Source organism: Notolepis coatsorum (genome assembly GCF_963971535.1).
Source record: "Notolepis coatsorum genome assembly, chromosome: 4".
Taxonomy (NCBI): domain Eukaryota; kingdom Metazoa; phylum Chordata; class Actinopteri; order Aulopiformes; family Paralepididae; genus Notolepis; species Notolepis coatsorum.
In genome coordinates this window covers 88078651-88098569 of record NC_140168.1, presented here as the reverse complement: position 1 = coordinate 88098569, position 19919 = coordinate 88078651, and the positions used below count along the sequence as shown (strand labels likewise).

Sequence of the window (19919 nt, the reverse complement as noted above, 5' to 3'; positions counted from 1 at the left end):
ACCAACTGTTATTGATACACTGCAACGTTAGGCTATCACTATGAATTGAAAATGGGGGACCCTGATGTAAACAAGACAAACGTCTTTCTCTGGTCTGCATCCCATAACGTTTTCATCCATTCATTCATTCTATACTGTCGATAATGACGCTTACCAAGACGTCTGAGCAATCCTCCACGATGGACGTGTACAAATTGCGCATAGAAATTAGGCATATGTATTGCACTGATGAAATACCGGAGGCTACTAATGCGCCAAAATACCTAGATTATAATGTATAGTTACGATTATTTTTCTGTTGATCAAATAAAAAGCCTGCCTACTGCAAATCAATATGATTTGTCGACCATGTCACGGCTTATTGTGGTCTGCATCCCCTGAGCTGTACTGTATTGTACCCATTCTGCAATCTGTTAATAAAGTTTTCAATCACACGGACAATAAATATAATGTCTAAATGAAATGCACAAAACAAAAAATGTATATGTATCATAACGTTACCCTGGTATAGATCTGTATGCATGTATTTATTCATAACGTTATACATATTCGTTCACGTTAGATTGTGCATGGCTTTTACATTGAAAAATGTACTTGTCACGTGGTTCCGTTCTCCATTCTTCACATCAAAAACGAAAAACGAACTATCAAAACGTACACGGCCCTACACGGCCCATTATTGACTCGTTTTTTTCATTTGATTCTGATACCAAAATACGAAAAACAGGTCCGTATTTCAGTTTTTCCCCGTTTTTTCGAGTTTGGTTTCAAACGGAAATAGGAAACACCTCGTATTTCCGTTTTTTTTTCGTTTTTCCTTTTGAAACGAAAAACGAACTATCAAAACGTACACGGACCTTAAAACCCCACCTCCTGAATAATAGAAGGCTCATAAAGGCTGTAAACCAAGCCCATCCCTCTTTGACTCAGTTGAATTAAATCGACACACACAATGCATCTGCTGGTACTGATACTAGGGACTGTGCTTCTCCCCAAAGGCAAGTTTTTAATGATTGAACTATGTTCTATATTTTACTGTCTGTAATTGTGTATGTTAAACATTGACAGTTAATCAGTTGCTTACCATTTAACCCTTTCACTACCACACTACAGAAGGTTAACCTTTCACTACCACCCTAACCTTCTGTAGTGTGGTTGTGAAAGGGTTAACCCTTTGTTGTGTGGTAGTGAAAGGGTACATGTGTGTGCGTGTGTGTGTGGTCTTTTGTGTAACCTGAAGCGGTGCCGGCTGGCCGTGTGTTCCAAATGCTGGCAAAAGAAAGGCAGAATCTAGTGGTATTTTTTGAGTAGGATCGAGCTGCAGACTTGGAGCCTCGAGGTCCAGATTGGTACTTCGCCCTGCCACAGGACTAATGCGGAAGTATCTCGAAGTACGTCTGACGTAATAGTCCTGTGGCAGGGCTATGCGGAAGTATCTCGAAGTACGTCTGACGTATCTCGAATTACGTCTGCAGCTGGACCCTATTGTATTTTTTAGCTGTTTTGCTTCCATAACATGTCGCCCTCTGCCCAGTATCATAATTACATAATGTTTCTCCCGGTACATTCTGAAGAGCACACCGCTGTATGTTGGAGAACCAGCGGTCTTCCGCTCCTCCTCACTCGAGTGAGAGCAGCGCCGTGCACAGCTCAGCCCTGTGTGAGACGGCACAGGGCTGAGCTGTGCACGGCGCTGCTCTCACTCGAGTGAGGAGGAGCGGAAGACCGCTGGTTCTCCAACATACAGCGGTGTGCTCTTCAGAATGTACCGGGAGAAACGTTTACTGTACCCCGCAGACATAATAAGCATATAAGCAGTGCTTCTACGCTCTCTCATCCTGCTTTCGCCAACGGCAGTGATGTGAAAGGCGAAGTGAACTCCAGCAGTAGCGCGCTTGCCGCTGGGGCTGCCGCGGGGGCGTGCCACGCACGTCACGTGCCTGTCGCGGCCAATCAGGCCTACCCCGGAAATGGAAACGGTTGCGGAACTGATACAGGCTGCCTGCCTATTGTTGCCCTATTTTTACATACACTAGGGGATGAACAATGAGCAGACAAGGCGGAATGAAGGCGCTGGTTTAATCTCTGGGAGGATCTGCGCACTTCATGTTTGCATGTGCGCGCTCCGTCCACTACCGCGGTTTACGCAGGGAAGTGGCGTATATTTCAAGAGTGGTGTCGGGCTGAAGGTCTGGACCCGATGTCATGTTCTCTAAACTCGGTTCTGTCCTTCCTTCAGTCTATCTTTGATAGGCTCTCGGCCTCGACAGTAAAGGTATATGCCACAGCAATATCCTCATGTCACATAGCTTGCCCGGGTCTGTCGGTATTTCGGACCCCTCTGCACTTTGCGCGCTAGGGTGCCCTGGGGGGCAGGGGTCTTAGCGTCGCTGGTCGAAGGTCTCGCAGCAGCCGCTGACGAGACAGGGCTCTCCCCTCTGGTTGTGGCGGCGGCGCGGGAAGCCTGGGCCTTATAGGCCGCTGACATCTCCTCGGCGGATGAACCAAACAGTCCATCCTCGGAGAGGGGGGCCATGAGGAGAGGAGTCTTCCTCCCTTCCTCCAGGGATGACTGCTCTAGCCACAGATGTCTATGCATCAGGGTTGTAAGCGTCGTCACCTTCCCAGAGGCTGTAGCCTGCAGCTGTGTCAGGTGCAGTATAACCTCAAAGGCCTGGGCGAGGGTCTTGGTGTCGTCTGGACCCAAGTCCCCTCTGCCTGTCGCCACCTTGGACATGAAAGCAGCTAGTTGAGCAATGTTAGTCACCGCTGCCAGGTTCTGTACCGCGGCGGTGTAGGCTTCATCAGCCCACACCGCCACCTTCCGGCCCGAATCACCTCTCGGCATCGGCTTCCGGTCGGGGTGCCACTCTAATATTTCCGGGCAAAGGACAGAGGCGAGTGGCTTGTCTAAGCACGGTACGCTGGTCCTATGCCCTCTGACCCAGCCTTCCACCTGTGTAAAGGGCAGATAGGCCTTGGTCAGACCCTTGACACTCGACCCCCGTCTGTCCTTTAGTGACATATGGGTTGATTGGGGGAAAACCCGGACACAGCTGGCCCTGCCCGCTACCCGGGTCCCCTCTCGAAAAATCCCCCACCATGCCATAGCTCGGCGAGGGCACAGGGAGTGGGACCCCGTTGACTGCGGCCGCAGCCGGCATAATACTGGGGAAGACGAGCAGTAGCATTGACTGCTGTCTGAACACTTGCTTGGTTGCCTTTGCCGTCGGTGTGTGAATGTGAGTGAATGGGTGAATGTGAGGCACAAGTTGTAAAGTGCTTTGGATAAAAGCTGCTATATAAATGCAGCCATTTACTATTTAACTCATTTGAGCTTGTTTATCTGTTACCTTAGCTTTCACCCTGCAATGTTACGAGTGTGTTGGACCGTCGGGGGACTGCACGGGCACAGTGGTAGAGTGTCCTAGCTCCATGACGCAGTGTGGAGTAATGAGAGTCACCACATACATGGGTACGTAGTGTATGGTGTTACATTTATAATGGTTAAAGGTCCAATACAGATTAAATTTTTTCAACCATCTATGCTTGGGGTATAATGGATGTTAAAGAGTATGTTGAAGAGTTTGACTTGTAGATGGAGAATACACACTTTTTGGAATGTTCTTAACAGTGGCGAAAAGTATTTGTACTCAAGCGCTGTACTTAAGTACAGGGGCGGGGCTAGGGGATGGCTACTTGGGCTCAAGCCCCGAATGCTTTCTGAAAAGCCCTGAATCTATTAAAAAAGAAAAGAAAAAAATTATATATATATATATATTTTTTTTGACAATTCATCATTGTTACATGAAAATATGTTTGCACCAGGTTTAGCAGAAGCTAATTTCCATCTGTGGTCTATCCAGCTGCTAACTGTATTTGAGTGAGTTAAGTCTTGGTGTTATGGTAGACTCAGACCTAAGCTGTAAATCACAATCAACAAGTTGACAAAAACGTAATTCTTCCACCTTAGAAACATAGCTAAAGTACGGCCATTTATAAATCAAAAGGACGCATGCCTTTATCTCAAGCCAACTCGACTACTGTAATGCACTCCTTACCGGCCTCCCGAAAAAATACGATGATAACTATTTTATTGCAATGCACTATTGCATTATTTTATTCTATTTTACTAACTATTTTATTGCACTGCACTATTTTACTTTGTATCAGTGAATCATAGACGCCTGGCCATAAGAGCATTCGGAGCATCTCTGCTCTCCCACTATTGAACTTGGGGGAGCAAAGGTATGCTCTTGCTCCACCACTTTTTGATCATATGAAAAATATGATATATCCCCCCCCAATATATAAATCTAACCATAACTACGTTATGGTTAACTGAGTTTTATAGTGAAAAGAGCAGCTTTATTGGTCAAGATTGAAGGCTCTATATTGCAGGAAATTGCACTTACAGGTTCATTAAATTCAAAAGAAAATCTGCCAAACCGCCCCTTGCCTGCCAAAAAAAGAAAAAGATTTAAAGTAAAAAATAAATAAATAATAAATAGAAAAAATTAAAAAAAACGCGGGCACCTATCTGGGCTAAGCCCCGGATCTCCTACAATCCTAAATCCGCCCCTGCTTAAGTACAAATCCAAGTTGAGTATTTCCATTTTAGGGAACTTTGTACTTTTACTCCAGTAAATTTCAAAGGAAATGTTGTACTTTTCACTCCACTACATTCATCGGAACCCCTCAGTTACTAGTTACATATAATATGTTGCAGAGAAAACATGGGAACAATTGATGAAGATGATGTACTTTCAAATGTGAAGCCTGACAACTTCCAAGAGAGACCAGTATAACTGGACCACATACCACTTTAACATAACCTTTAATCAGAACAGCATAACTGGACCACATACCACTTTAACATAACCTTTAATCAGAGCAGCATAACTGGACCACATACCACTTTAACATAACCTTCAATCAGAGCAGCATAACTGGACCACATACGGTACCACTTTAACATAACCTTTAATCAGAGCAGCATAGCTGGACCACATACCACTTTAACACGACCTTTAATCAGAGCAGCATAACGATAGGTTATGTATATAACCTAGTTATATTAGTATTGGCTGAGCGTCCCGCTCTAGCCTAATGAGATACCCCTTATCTCCTAGTACCTACTGTACATCACCACGAACAACTTAATGCACCCATACCTGACCGGGCCCCGCCCCTATGGAGGCGTAGCCTATAAGACCATGGTCATGGTCACCAAACACTCTTCCTCGCCAAATCTCGTTCCAGTAAAAGATCCCTCAAAAGGGAACTCAGGGCCGTGTAGAGCGGGACGCTCAGCCAATACTAATATAACTAGGTTATATACATAACCTATCGTTATATAACGTATGGCTATCGCGTCCCGCTCTAGCCTAATGAGATATGGGTTAGAGCGGACGCGAGACCCGACAGATGTACCCCCTGAGGACCCGTAAGCCCACATCAAGGGGTGCGGGGAGCCCTGTCACCCCATCCTTCCTAATGAAGGGGGGGCGCAGTCAACTCCACCTGAATGCGAACAAGAGGGAACTAGAACCCCTTGAACACACCGCACAGGCGGAACCACGTGTGACTCAACACACTGTGGCCCATACCCACACACTCCTGCTACCCTACCAAAGGACGGGAAGCAGGAAAGGCCACAGACCCCAGAACCGCCTGGGAGACAGAACCCCCGGTCATGTCCATGAGGTAAAACCTTACAAAGGGGCCCGGGGAGGACCATGAAGCTGCAGCACAGATGTCCTCCACCGAGGCCCCACCCAGGAGAGCGGCAGAGGCAGCCACCCCACGAGTGGAGTGCGCCCTGACGCCCCCAGGGGGATCCTGCCCAGCCAACATGTAGCAGAGGGCAATGCCCTCGCACAACCAATGAGACAGGCGTTGTTCGATAGTGCCTTACCGGCATGAGAACCGCCGTGACAGACAAAAAGCCGAACGGTGACCCCGAGGTCCTGAGTAAGGCTGAGGCAATTCCCAAAGCACGGACCGGACATGACAGGTGAAGGCCCGCATCTAACTCACCACTGTGAGGAGGCGGATGAAACGCCTGAACCACAATATCCCTGGAGCGGAAGAACTCCGGATATTTACAGGCACGAAGGCAGGATTAGGCCGCAGAGTGGCACCGCAATCGGAACGAAAGACAGGCACTCTGGTCGTACCGAGAGAGCACAAAGCACACCCACGCGTCAGCGGAGGTGACGGCCAGCAAGAACGCGGTCTTGAACGACAGCTGTTCCAACGGCGCCTGCTCGAGCAGCTCAAACGGGGCCAAGGACAACCGACCGAGGACCAGTTGAAGATCCCAAGTCGGAGCCCAGGAGCGTTGCACCGGCTTAACGCGTCGAGCGCCAAGCAGGAAACGCTTCACAAGACATCCCCTCAAACCCCTTATGATAGGAGGATATAGCTGCTGCATATACCCTCACCGTCGAAGCCGACAGTCTATCAAGGAGAGACTGGAGGTAACTAAGGACAGCAGCCAGGGGGCAGGAGACTGAGTCCCGGCCCCCCACCTTACACCACACTTGGAACATACGTCATCTGCCCGCGTAAGCGCGACAGTGGATGGAGCATGCGCATTCCGGATGGTAACACCATCAGGATCAAGAACCTGCGCCCTTCAACGTACCCGTCCCAACAACTGACCTAACAGATGTATGGGGAAGAATCCCAGGCGGCACGGCATCGGTCCCAGACCTGCCTGGCTATGTCCAGACGTAATCCCCACCCGTCAGGATGAGGACCGCCCCGCGACAGTACACCTGTACCCACATTCTCCCTGCCGGGGATGTGGGGAGCCCTCAGGCCGCGCAGATGGAGGACGCCCATAGCCAGCCGCCCGCCGCCTGGTGCAGACGGGGGGAGCGTACCCCTCCCTGTCTGTCGATACACGACACTGACGTCGTATCGTCCGTCCTGATCAACACCATTTGTGGACCAGAAGGACCGCTTTCAACACCAACACATTGAACGTAGCGCAGACCGGGCAGCATGGTTTGCCAGCTGCCCCCTACTGCGTTGGCCCGACGCGTCACCAGCGAGGGAGGCGTCGGTGAAAACGCGACGTGAGACAGCGCCGTAACCGTCCTAGGACAACACGCTCTGAGAGGGACGCCCATAGCCCTTCAACCGTTGACGGGGAGAGGAGTACTCTACATCCAGTCTACAGCAACCCCAGGCTGGTAGAGACCTGCCTGGTACGAGACCTGACGATCCACCTTGACCGCGAAGGACCAGAACGTCGTCAGGGCAGAACACTCCGTAACCCCTGACGACGCAGAGGCCCCAGTGCGGCCTCCACGCACTTGGTGAAGATGCGGGGAGCCAGAGAAAACCGAACAGCAGCCTCCGGTACTCATACGCTAACCCTGCAAAGGAAGCGTAGGTAAGCCCTAGGATGGAAGATCGGAGATGCGCATACGCATCCTACAGGTCTATGGAGGAGAACCAGACCCCCACCTGACAGTGTTCAACAGGTAGGAGACGATCCAAAAAATGCTGAACCTTCCCATGGGACAGGTCCAGCCTGGGTCTGACACCCCCCCCTCCCGATTTCTCAGGCAGAGAACACCGGGAGGAGAACGCCACGACGATGGCTTGCTTCGTCCACAGAGATTGGATCTCGTTGACCAGAGCTGTCACTGCTGGAGACCCTGACAATAGGGTCTGTACCAAACCTGAAAACGGGTGGGGTTGTGTAAACACAAGTCCCCGCCTCAGCGTTCTCTCCATCCACCTCGACATATGGTACTGCCGTAGTCATATGTGATGACACTCCCAACGCACCCGCCGCCATGTGGCGCAGGTCCGCCAGGAACTGTAGATAGTTGGCCCGGTCCCCCCGCTGTGCGTAGCCAACCCTGGAACCGTGCGAGCAGAGCGTTCCGTGTCGGGACATCTGACCCTGACACCACCCACGAGGCAATCGCACCCAAGGGGGGACCCCGACAGAAAGGGCCGGTTTGATACGGGGGGCTTCCTAGGTGAAAAAAGCCCCCCCACTGAACACCCCTCCAGAACATGCTGAGGAGTTGTTCTGCAGCCGGACATGCAAGGTGTAAGGACCCCATGGGTTCCTACACACCGTAGCCCTGCAGTGATATTACTACCACCCCAAATCACGCGTGCCTGCGAGACCACTGCCAATTTTTCAGGAGTGGGAGGCACCAACATGATACCTGGCCTGGCGAAGGCGAGGCCAGGGAAGCCCGCACTGTGTGCCTCGAAAGGTTTCGAGCCCCCCTGCTGACAACACTTAAGTTGACAGACGTAACACCAGGCTCAACCAACACAGCTTATGGTGTGGGAGCCGCTTGACAGCACAACATTCTCACGGACAGACCCAGGCTCAGCCATCAACTGGGTGTCAGCCCCTGTCCCCATGAGAAGCGAAAAGTGGGGCCGCCCGCGCTTCAACGAAGGCACGCGGCCCGCAGCCAAAGGAAACAATCAGAGCCCACTTTTTCCGCTGGTGTTGGGGAAGGGAGTGATCGGAGAGCGGGCTGCTTGCGGCAGGACGGTGACGGCTTGTTTGTTCAAGCCGAACCCATCCAACATGGCCGATCCCTCGGCCGCCAAGGCTGTCGGCCTTGTGGACACCAGTCGAATCAACGCCCAGGATACCTCCGGCGGGAGAAAACATGGCCGCCTGTCGAGGGCCTCGTCATCGCCGCTGACGAGGCCGTGCTCTCTCTTCTTCTGGCTGCGCGGTGTGAGGCGGTGTGGGGCCTAGGACAATACCGCCCGCGCTCCAGCAGAAGACCAAAATCCCCTGCGGAGAGGGGAACCCTGAGCGGTTATAGCTTGCGGCTGGGTCAAAGCTAATAACGTCAACAACCTCGCGCGATGTGTCGACGTCGGCTGGCCCTCAAGGCCCCGCCACCAGACAAAAATTTTTTAATAGAAAAAAACAGCAATTCGAACATAGTTCTAATCGCTGCCAATTCCATACCGTGGCGGTACAGGCTTTAGCAGCCCACCAGCCACTCGCCAGGCCGACCCACCCATGGCGTCGGCCGGGCGGGGCACTGTTTCAATATGTCAAAAACAAAGGACTGATGTTAACACGGAGCACCAGTGGTGGTTGCAAACAGCAACCTCCACTGTGGTGTGCACCATGAAAGGGTTAAATGAATAAAAGAACTAACCCACAAAATACTGTAGAATGAGCAAACCCATATACACAACGTTAAGGGGAGGCGGACCAGAGCGAACTAGTCCCGCCTTCATTAAAAATATTCACAACAGCACACCAGCCCTAGCTTAGCCCATTTACCAAAAAAGGTAAACAAAGCCCCCCCCCCCCCCCCGCACTACTCCCCCAGTAGACACCGATTGACCGTCAGCATAAATGGTTGAGAGGAGAGAAAGCTGTAGCAAAGACAGACCTTCTCATAGCAGAGTGACAGAACGAAACAGTAGCCCCCTACACTACTACAGCCTAGCGTGAGGCGATGTGGGACCCAGATCAACAACCGCCTGCGCACAGACACGCAACATGTTTACCATGTCGGCTGGACCCATAGCCCCACTACCCGACGCCAATGTGGATAGGAACTAGCCAGCTGAGCCATAACCCGCCGTTAAGTCCCATCCTGCAGTAGTATAGCTCTACTGCTACACCGCCGAGCTCACGCATCGGCCCCAGATGGGGACACCGTTCCACAGACCCCGCCGGAACACAAAGGTAACGTACCTGGCTAGGCTACCTAGCCACGGCCTACCCTGTTGTCAACCCATTTACCCGTAAAAAAGATAAATAGGACTCAGCAAAACCCCCACAACAGCTACCGACTGACCTTCATTGATGAACCGGGCAAGAGGAGGGAGAAGTGACAACATCTCACGGCGGAGACATTAGAACAGCGTAGCAGTTAGCATGTAGCAGTAGTGTTAGCATGTAGCATTAGCGTTAGCATGTAGCATAGCATTAGATGTTTAACAGCACGCCCAAGACCGTTTGGAAACCGTTCACTGCAGTGAAACGTTCACCAAACCATCCTGCCCCCGGCGCCAACACACAACATGGTTGTGTAACAAAACAAACCAGCATTACTAACACTAATACCCATGCCTGAAGACACAGGGCCTACCTGGGTACAAGCTGGCCCGACAGCCAATCTTGCACAGCTGAACCTTGGTCTGCTGCCATCAGACGAGGAAACATCAACATAGGCCCGTTGTGTCGCTGAAAACATGCTTCGAAGATGCCAGGGGCCAGCAACCTCCGGTAAGCTTTCAACATTACACAATTCCTCCAATCTTTTTCATACTACTAGTTACATACGGTGCACACAGCCGATATGATGGAACGAAAATAGAGGAAGGGTGTTTGGTGACCATGACCATGGTCTTATAGGCTACGCCTCCATAGGGGCGGGGCCCGGTCAGGTATGGGTGCATTAAGTTGTTTGTGGTGATGTACAGTAGGTACTAGGAGATAAGGGGTATCTCATTAGGCTAGAGCGGGACGCGATAGCCATACGATATATAACTGGACCACATACCACTTTAACATAACCTTCAATCAGAGCAGCATAACTGGACCACATACCACTTTAACATAACCTTCAATCAGAGCAGCATAACTGGACCACATACCACTTTAACATAACCTTTAATCAGAGCAGCATAACTGTACCACATACCACTTTAACATAACCTTCAATCAGAGCAGCATAACTGGACCACATACCCCTTTAACATAACCTATAGCCCATATGTTGTATGTCTGCAGCAAACACTTGTGAATTAACTTGGCACGGTAGTAGTCGTCTACGATTTAGACATCAATTATCCTCCATTTTCATTCTCCAATATTCAGGTGGTATACAACTTCACGACTTGGACATGAAGTCTTGTACTATGGCCGATCAATGTGACTTAAATGGCTCGGTCAACTATGGAACCGTCAGAACCCTGACGGCGTTCAAGTGTTGCTCAACTGACAACTGTACTCAACTTACTCCCAAAGGTAACCACGTTTACAGTAGCCATATGTTTAAGCAAAAAACGATTGCTATGGTTGTTATGGTTTCTTTTTTTGCTTTTTTTGCCCCATGTGATATTCAGATGTTTCTTTGGCTTGGTGTTTTCTAAAGAGCAGGATAAACTTGAATACATCATTTTGGATCCCCTGAACCAGTCAGATGTCCAGCAGCTTACTTTGTAACATTTCAGATTTGGGGCAAAATATCATCATTCAGCATTAGCAAAGGTGTGTTTTGTTTTTTTGGTGATTTGACCTAGAATAAGGAAACGAGCATGGCCGAACCTAGCACATGTGGTGCCCTAGGCAAGCTCGAGCCCCCCCCCCTCTCTCACCCCAAAATGGCAAAAAAAATATGTATGTGTGCAAAAAACTCTGCCCAGCTAAATCAAAATAATAATAATAAAAAAAAAAAATGTGCTGGGTTTTTTTGGCCCCTCCTCTGGGTGGTGCACTAGGCAACCACCTATGTCACCTATATGAAGCTCCACCCCGGGAAACAAGCCACGGTTGCCCCTATGACCTCAAGTAATTTAACAAAAAAAAGAAAGTGGACAGATTTAGCAGATTTTGGTTTGTGTGGCATTATTTGGTTCAATAGTATAATGGTAAACATTACCAGAGAACAAAGCCACACATTCCAGTAATCACCAGAATTAATCTTGTTTAATCCAGTTTAATCTTGTTTCATTCTACTCTCAGGCATATAAAAATGTATTATTGTTTCATTATTATTCATGATCATTCAAGACAATGGCTATTCCAGGCTCGTTATATGGAAATGTTTAATTCCTACAGTGCCCAGCTTCTCTTTTCCCAATGGTAAGAGGTGCCACACTTGTGTCGGTCTGGACTGCACTGACACACTGAGCTGTTCAGGGAACGAGGACCACTGCATCTCAGCTAAGGGTAAGATGTTCTGATTAGCACTATACACACAGTAGTAATTTGTATATTTTGCACTTTACTGTAACATTTGCACTCTGGTTGGATGCCAAACCTCTTTTGGTTATACGGTACTTGTGCTGTATAATGACAATACATTTGAATCTAATCTCATCTACTCCTTTCCTTTGGTGAAATGCAGGTGTCATAGCAGCACCGGGGGGGGGGGGTACATGCAGGTTCATAGAAATGACAATAGAAATATATGACAGTTAGGCGGTCAGGTGGCATAGCGGAGATTGCGCTCGTCACCAATGCAAGAGGCTGCGGTCTCGACTCCCGGAGTCAGCATTGCTTGGGGCTTGGGCTGATCGCTATACTAACCCGTTTGGCTGGGTTAGGGGGAGGGCAAGTCATGGGTGGGAATCTGGTGTTGTGGACAGTGACGCCTACAGGTCAGGTCTGGGCGCTTGCTCAGCGGAGGCAGGACTTGATGAAGGCAGCGTGACCTCCCACACGTTACACTTCACCAATGAGAGTCCTCGCTGCCAGGTGAAAAAAGAGTCACTGGCTGTCACCACGCGTGTCGGAGGAAGCGTGAGGATGACTTCAGGGTTCCCTTGTACCGACCAGTAGGAGAACATGCGCACAACAACCAGGTAGGGGAGGGGGGGGGGGAATTGGCACAACGACTAAAATTGGGACGGGGAGAAAACAGAGAAAAATCTGAGAAAGATATATATATATATATATATATATATATATATATATATATATATATGATAAATGCTCATGCTAGTCTCCGGTCAGATTGATAACTCCATAACTCATTGGTCCGCTCATCTCAACATCAAGCAGCGTCCTGCGATGTCTTTGATATTCAGAACCCAATGCGTCTTACAAAATGCTGTTATTACACCTGACCGACAGAGTTAGCACACGCACCGCTCCGACCCCCCCAGTCAAAGACCATAGTCAAGTGATTGAAGTTGCGGAGTCTCTTATTTTATTTGCACCGGGAAGGATTTATCTGACCAGTATGACACTGTCGTTAATCAGATGATATCCATTTCCCTTATCCGTCACACGGCAACTAGGAGTTACTCTTACGAAGTCACAATATGTATGTCTAGGAGAACCATTATCGCCTGTAATAAAAATAATATTATTATTACCATCATCATCATTATCATCATTTTACGAAAGGGCTTGTAATACTGCTCATTTGAAAGCTTGGTTGTATTACTACTTTTTTAATAAGTATTACCACTGTAACATTACATCATCATGCAAAAAATGGGTAAAGTTACAAGTGCAACACATTTCAATGCTTACCAGGATGCCTATTGCTTAATAACAGCGGAGCAGTGCTGCTGTTGCTTCCGCGTTTTCCCTGATTGGCTGCGACACGCCCCGCGGCAGGCGCGGCAACCGCAGAGCTGCCGCGGAGCGGAGCGGCAGAGCTTGCGGAATTATGTAACCGCCCTAATCCGCCATGATTTTCATTTGGCGCTCAGCTCACCTGGCAGAGCAGCGGTCCTGCGGTCCGTTGTTGACAAGTTCGAATCCCATCAAATTTTTTTTTTTAACGTGATTATTTTTTTTAACATGTATTCTTTCGCCGGTTAAGGTTAGGCATGGTTAAGGTTAAGGTTAGGCATTGTTTCGGAGTTGGTTAAGGTTAGAACGGTTAAGTTTAGGCGCTGTTAAGGAGCTGGTTAAGGTTAGAGTTTGTCTTAGAGAATGGCAATATTCTTTCTATGGTTAAGGTTAAGGTTAGGCATGGTTAAGGTTAAGGTTAAGGTTAGGCATTGTTTCGGAGTTGGTTAAGGTTAGAACGGTTAAGTTTAGGCGCTGTTAAGGAGCTGGTTAAGGTTAGCATTTGTCTTAGAGACAGCCTATTTCCGCACTGCCGCTCTCCCGCGGTCACATGGTCAAATTGTCACATTCTTGCACTGCTCCACTGTTAAAAAGCAACACGCTACCAGGATGGTCAAAAGGATTTACACAAAGTGGTTTCCAAAAGGTTTTTATTTTTTTTAAATACAAAATTACAATAAATGCACAATCATGTTTATAAGTACAAAAAGGTTCCTCTTAAAAATATCAGAATGCAGAATCCAAAAATCTCTCGAGATGGAGCGAGTTAGCCCTTATAAAGGAAAGAAGATCTTTTTGCCATTGGTTTAAATACTGTGATGTAATTTCACTAGCCACTCAACGTTTAAAACATCAGTACATTTTATCCAATCATTGTACTGTACATATACAGTAAGTATCAACCCCTTTCCTCTACTTGCGTTACATACAGTTACATAGTGATTCAAGTATGGAGAGTCCCTCCACACACTATTTTAACAGGGCAAGGCTTGCAAGGGTTAACCGGGTGTCTGCCAGTGCCGCGAGGCCATCTGTGAAAACTCCCATCTCGACTCCTCGGAGTTGTCTCAGAGTGGCAGAGAGTCCTCAGAGTTGCTCTCAGCCAGTGAACACAGAATTTACACAGTATAGTAATATATAGTATTACACACTTTCTTTTTAAGCATAGAATTATGAAACATATAATTAATTCAGCAGAATATGTATACACCTCTATACCAAAATTTCTGACTGTAGCATAACATTTAACATTTAACTGTTATATAGTTTTAAGAGTGTATACGTTTATAACACAGGTGGCGCTCGTTGACTTGTGGCACACATAACGTGTTTCTTCTCAACTCCTTCAGTTATTTGTTACTTTTTCAGTTATGTATCAGAATAGTGATTCACAAGAATACACAAGAGTACAATGCCCCCTCTGACTTGGGCTGTCTTCTCTAGACTTTCACATTCCTAAGGGTAACTCCTTACTGCATGAATAGAAATGGACAGAGAAATGGACTCTGTGCAGCCCCATGCATTATCAAAAGGTTTCTGTTTGCTGTCTGACTGCATATTCCATTAACTGTAGTGTAGTTTTATAAGTGTATAAAGAATATACAGGTCATATACATAGCTCCAATCATATATAATTAAAATAAGAACATTATACAAAGTGTCACTCGTTGACTTGTGGCACTTAACATGTGTTTACACATAACGTGTTTCTTCTCAATTCCTTTCTGACTGGGCATTACCAGCCAGAATACATATCACATCTAGACACCTATAGTAACATATGCCTAGATTTAAAACAAATATATACAATAAACCTATTGTATTGATTCCATTGATTCCATTGATTCCATTGATTCCATTCTCCAGGATCACGCAAGATATTGTAGTGTACACAAGTTACTGTTCCAGAGTCCACAGTCCATAGTTCCCACAGTTTTACACAAGTGGGAGGAAGAATCTACAGACATTCCTCATAATCATATATAAGAACAGGATGTCATAATAACCAGTGTCACTAGTTGGCTGTGACAATGACAATAAATATTTTTTTAAATAAGCTAAAGGTATAATGAGTCTGGCATCAAATGACAACATCTTTGATATAGAGAAAATATTTGACATTCCTGGCCCTGGTGAAGCTAGTCCATCAGTGTTTCCCACTGGATTTAGTGAGACTGTGGTGGGTGACCCTCTAGGTTACATGCTCCCCTGGTAATAAATGTTTTGGTACATTTTAAAGTTAAATGCATCAATATATTTTTTGTGTTCACAGTTCAAGTGGAAAACCAGGAAGTGACCGTGAAGGGCTGTGCCTCCAGAGGTCAGTGTCTGGCCGGGTTACCGGGGCCGATGGCAGGGAGCATCGATCTGAGCTGCTGCCAAGGCTATTTGTGCAACGCATCTGCAGGACAGGCTGGGTTTAGCCTGTTGCTCCTGGTGGCATCAGTGGCATCTGTTCTCTTCCATTAATAAGATCATTCAGACAGTAACCTCACCCCTTTCCCTCTTAGAGGGGAGGCCGAGTCAGTCTAAAGTGAACTTGATTGATCCATGTTGGCAGACTACACAATTCTTTGTGTGTAATATCTAGTTATTATGTTGAGTCAAAATACGTTTGTTGGCCAGCCGTCTGTTGGTCATCGGTGTTCGTAATCTTACATTTAGATTCAATGTTTGCTCATGCATATCTTGCGACACCTCTAGCTGATAAACCAATCAGGATACAGAAACGGGAAGTACGGACCCCAAAATTGTCAACAAGAACAACAGAGAATCTGACTGGAACGCTAGCTGTATTATACATCGCAACATGAGACAGTAAATACTATTGTAATAAAACGTTCAAAACTATGTTCAATTTGTGTATTGTTTTGTTACTATATACGATTGTATTTCGCACTGTATTAACCATAACGACGTCACAGATGAGCTTTAGATGGTTAACGTGATATTAACGTTAGATCCGACGGTCCGACCTAAATACTATTGTAATAAAACGTTCAAAACTATGTTCAACTTGTGTTTTGTTTCTTACTATAAGATTGTATTTCGCACTGTATTAAGCCATATCGACGTCAGGTGAGCTTTCTAGCCATTAGATTGTTAACGTGATATTAACGTTAGATCTACGACCACAATTTGATTCCAAGTTTTTACATACCTCACTTTGTTGGTCTCTCACGAAAGTCTTTCTCTGGACTGCAAATATACTGTCTCATAAATATACTCTTCCAATATATAAATATACATATAAATATATTGTTTTAGATGCTGTTGTCACTATGAATTACAAATGGGGGACCCTGATGTAAACAAGACAAACGTCTTTCTCTGGTCTGCATCCCATCTGCAATTGTTTGATCATAAACAGTACTGTATTTGCAAATCTGGTATGTCATAATTAAATGTATAGATGTAGCAGTAGGCCTACTGTATCTGTATGTCATATATGTTATGATGAATAGAAAATGGGGGACCCTGATGTAAACAAGATGAAAGTCTTTCTCTGGTCTGCATCCCCTTAACAATTGTGTGTATTGAGCTGTACTGTATTGTACCCATTCTGCAATCTGTTAATACAGTTTTCAATTAATGTCAGACGTCCTCTCCATAAAAAAAAACGATTGAATTGCTCAGAATTTTAAATTATGTCCCCAATAGGACATAATAATATTAATATTATTCCCCAGTATGACACAATAAACACAGAATGAATGCTACCAAAGAGAATGCTATATGCAATTTGTGTATAAAGTGTGTATTAATCCTGTAACATGAGTCAAGGTCAGATCTAGCCTGGCATAGAGAACAGAATGTTGATTTTTTGATGTTCAAGTTTCTTTATTAGTTGTCATACAGAAGTACAGAATACTTTTATATAAAATGCTTCTTTCTGTTTTGCTCCAGAGATTGTGCTAGATAAAAATAGATAAGTATAAAATAGAAGTCAAGTACGTAGACAAGTGTTCAATATATACATACAATGTACAATGCAGAGTAGAAAAGTAACTGAGTTACAATACAATATACTATACAGTACAATGCAGAAATGGGATGAGGTACAATTTACAGTAAGGTGTAATGAGGTATGGGTTGTAGTGCAAATTCTTTGCCAATAAATATAAAGTGTGTTTAGGTGTTCTAAAGTGGATGCTGCAGTCAGTTGTTTGTTTAATAGTGAGTGTGTGCGTGTGGATGTGTGTGCTGTGAGTGCATTTGATGGTTGTTACATAGTGTTATTGTCATTTGTATGTGTGTAATGTGTAACTAGTACAGTGGAGGGGTGTCCAGTCCAGGCCCCAGAGAGTAGAGAGCTGTGTGAGTCGTCCCCGGACAGCTTATGTGAGACCATCCTTGTTCAAAAGTTGAGCTCTTGCAGATTAGCCTGGCCCCACTTCTATCCAGAACAATATATAAGGGGACTGCACATTGTTTATTCACTGTGCTGTTTACCATGGCCTCTCATTCAATCATGATATTCATTGTTTTGGGAAATACAGGTCCTGCAGTTGCCACTCTGATAATGGTTCTTGATATAGAGCAGTCACCTCAAGAGCTCAATCTTTGAGCTTGCATGATTGATTACTATAGAACCCTCAGGCTAGGGTTAATTAGGCCTAGAATATATCTGTCGTGTGGTCCAGGGTTGAGCATCTGGGGAAACAGAAAAACAATCAATACATTTTGGAACATTGTTACTACAATAGATAACGTTATTCATCATATTAACAGATTGCAGAATTGGTACAGTACAGCTCAATACACACAATTGTTAATGGGATGCAGACCAGAGAAAGACTTTCATCTTGTTTACATCAGGGTCCCCCATTTTCAATTCATCATAACATATTACATACATGACATACAGATAGACAGTAAACAACAGTACAGGGACCATCCAATATCAAACTATTGTTAAGGGGATGCAGACATTGCAGACCAGAGAAAGACGTTTGTCTTGTTTACATCAGGGCCCCCCATTTGTAATTCATAGTGACAACAGCATCTAAAACAATATATTTATATGTATATTTATATATTGGAAGAGTATATTTATGAGACAGTATATTTTGTACATATGTAACTGTTGTGACAACGTCTTGTGACAAACGGTACTGTATTTACAAATCTGGTATGTCATAAATAGATGTAGCAGTACAACCAGGGGCGGACCTAGCCCATTTGGCGCCCTAGGCGAGATTCACCACTGCTTTTTTCTTCATAGATCTCTAACGTTAGTCTTTCTTTCCTCAACGTTCAATTCTATAACCACTTGACCAATACCCATCAATGCACAGCGCTCTAGCATGTTCTGACTGTGAACACCTAAAGCTGAGGCTCAGACCGACCGACCGTTTTAGATTTTTGGCTCATTTTCCCTTATGTTAGAATTTTTTTAATGTAAAAATAATGGTTGCAGATATAGAGGGGGGCGCCAAAACTGCACAATTTTTTTTTTTTTTTTTGCGTCCCCCTCTGGGTGGCGCTCTAGGCGACCGCCTATATCGCCTGTAGGAAGGTCCGCCCCTGAGTACAACGTCACAGGCAACAACACATACCGCTATACCATAGTGTAACACACAGCAAGAATGTGAAACAAGTTACTATTATTAGTATTGGGTTAGAGTTGTTTGATTTACACTAACGTAATGTTAGATTGCTATCTGAGAAAGTTAAAATGCTAACGTAACGTTAGTCTGTGAGCTGGCTACAATATTTTCCAATGTGTAATCGGAAGTCAAAACGGATGCATATAAACAGCTGATGACTCATAACTTCCTATCACGTTTGAATAATGCTGTAGAGTTAAGTAAAAATGCATTTCAATAGTAATGTATATGAGTATTGAGAGCTTACCGATGCAGAGCTAAATCCAGTGTTGTCAACAGACGAGTTGCAAATTTACTTCCTAGTTTCCGGAGCTTGAGGAATGTCATTGGGAGAAATCAAGTCACCTGACGTTGTAACGCGTTTTGATTGGTTCCGCAGCAACGCCCCTTTTCACAAACGTAGGTAGTTTTTATCTTATCAACACATTAATTTCATAAAGATATGACCAAACAACCGTTGCCAACAAACGGAAATGTGTTATTATAGTATATTATGTAGTTCATATTACAATAACATATAGTCTGTTTAACCAGATCAATCATTTCATTAACGGAAGCCTCTAGAGACCTTCGGCCCACCGTCTATCTGCATAGCCTTGTTCTACTGCTCATCAGCCCATGGTTATATATTCATACTGGCCAATCGCGTCTCGCTCTGCCATTATGAGATGTATCTCCTGCACCTACTGTGCTTGTGAAAAAATTGCACATGCACGTAACTTGCACATGACCACGCCTACTCCCGTGCGAGCCTACAAGACACAGGGAGTGGTCACGTCCACGCCCTTCCTTGTTTTTTTCCATCCGTGGATTTGTTATATGCACTTCAACCAGGTGGAACGTTGTTATGAAGCAAAGAGAGAAATTACGCAATGTTGGACTTTCGCCAGAGGTTCGCCAGCCCCCGGACCCTCTTCGGCGCGTCCAGACGGAACGTCGGGCCTATTCTGTTCTGTCCTCGACAGTGGAACGACGGACTGCGTGCGGCGGTCGAGCCATGTCGCGCTCAGGTAGGGGGACCGACACCGGCAGGCTTT

General features: G+C 46.0%; 1 protein-coding gene across 1 annotated transcript; it reads left to right on the top strand.

Moving 5' to 3' along the window:
* Positions 1 to 660: 660 nt before the first annotated feature.
* LOC311227134 (uncharacterized protein) lies at positions 661 to 16281 on the top strand. Its single transcript, XM_084312675.1, has 5 exons — positions 661 to 998; positions 3359 to 3475; positions 10844 to 10993; positions 11807 to 11917; positions 15546 to 16281. Exons 1-5 carry the CDS (start codon positions 953 to 955, stop codon positions 15740 to 15742), a joined length of 621 nt encoding a protein of 206 aa, XP_084168801.1. The 5' UTR covers positions 661 to 952; the 3' UTR covers positions 15743 to 16281.
* Positions 16282 to 19919: the final 3638 nt, after the last annotated feature.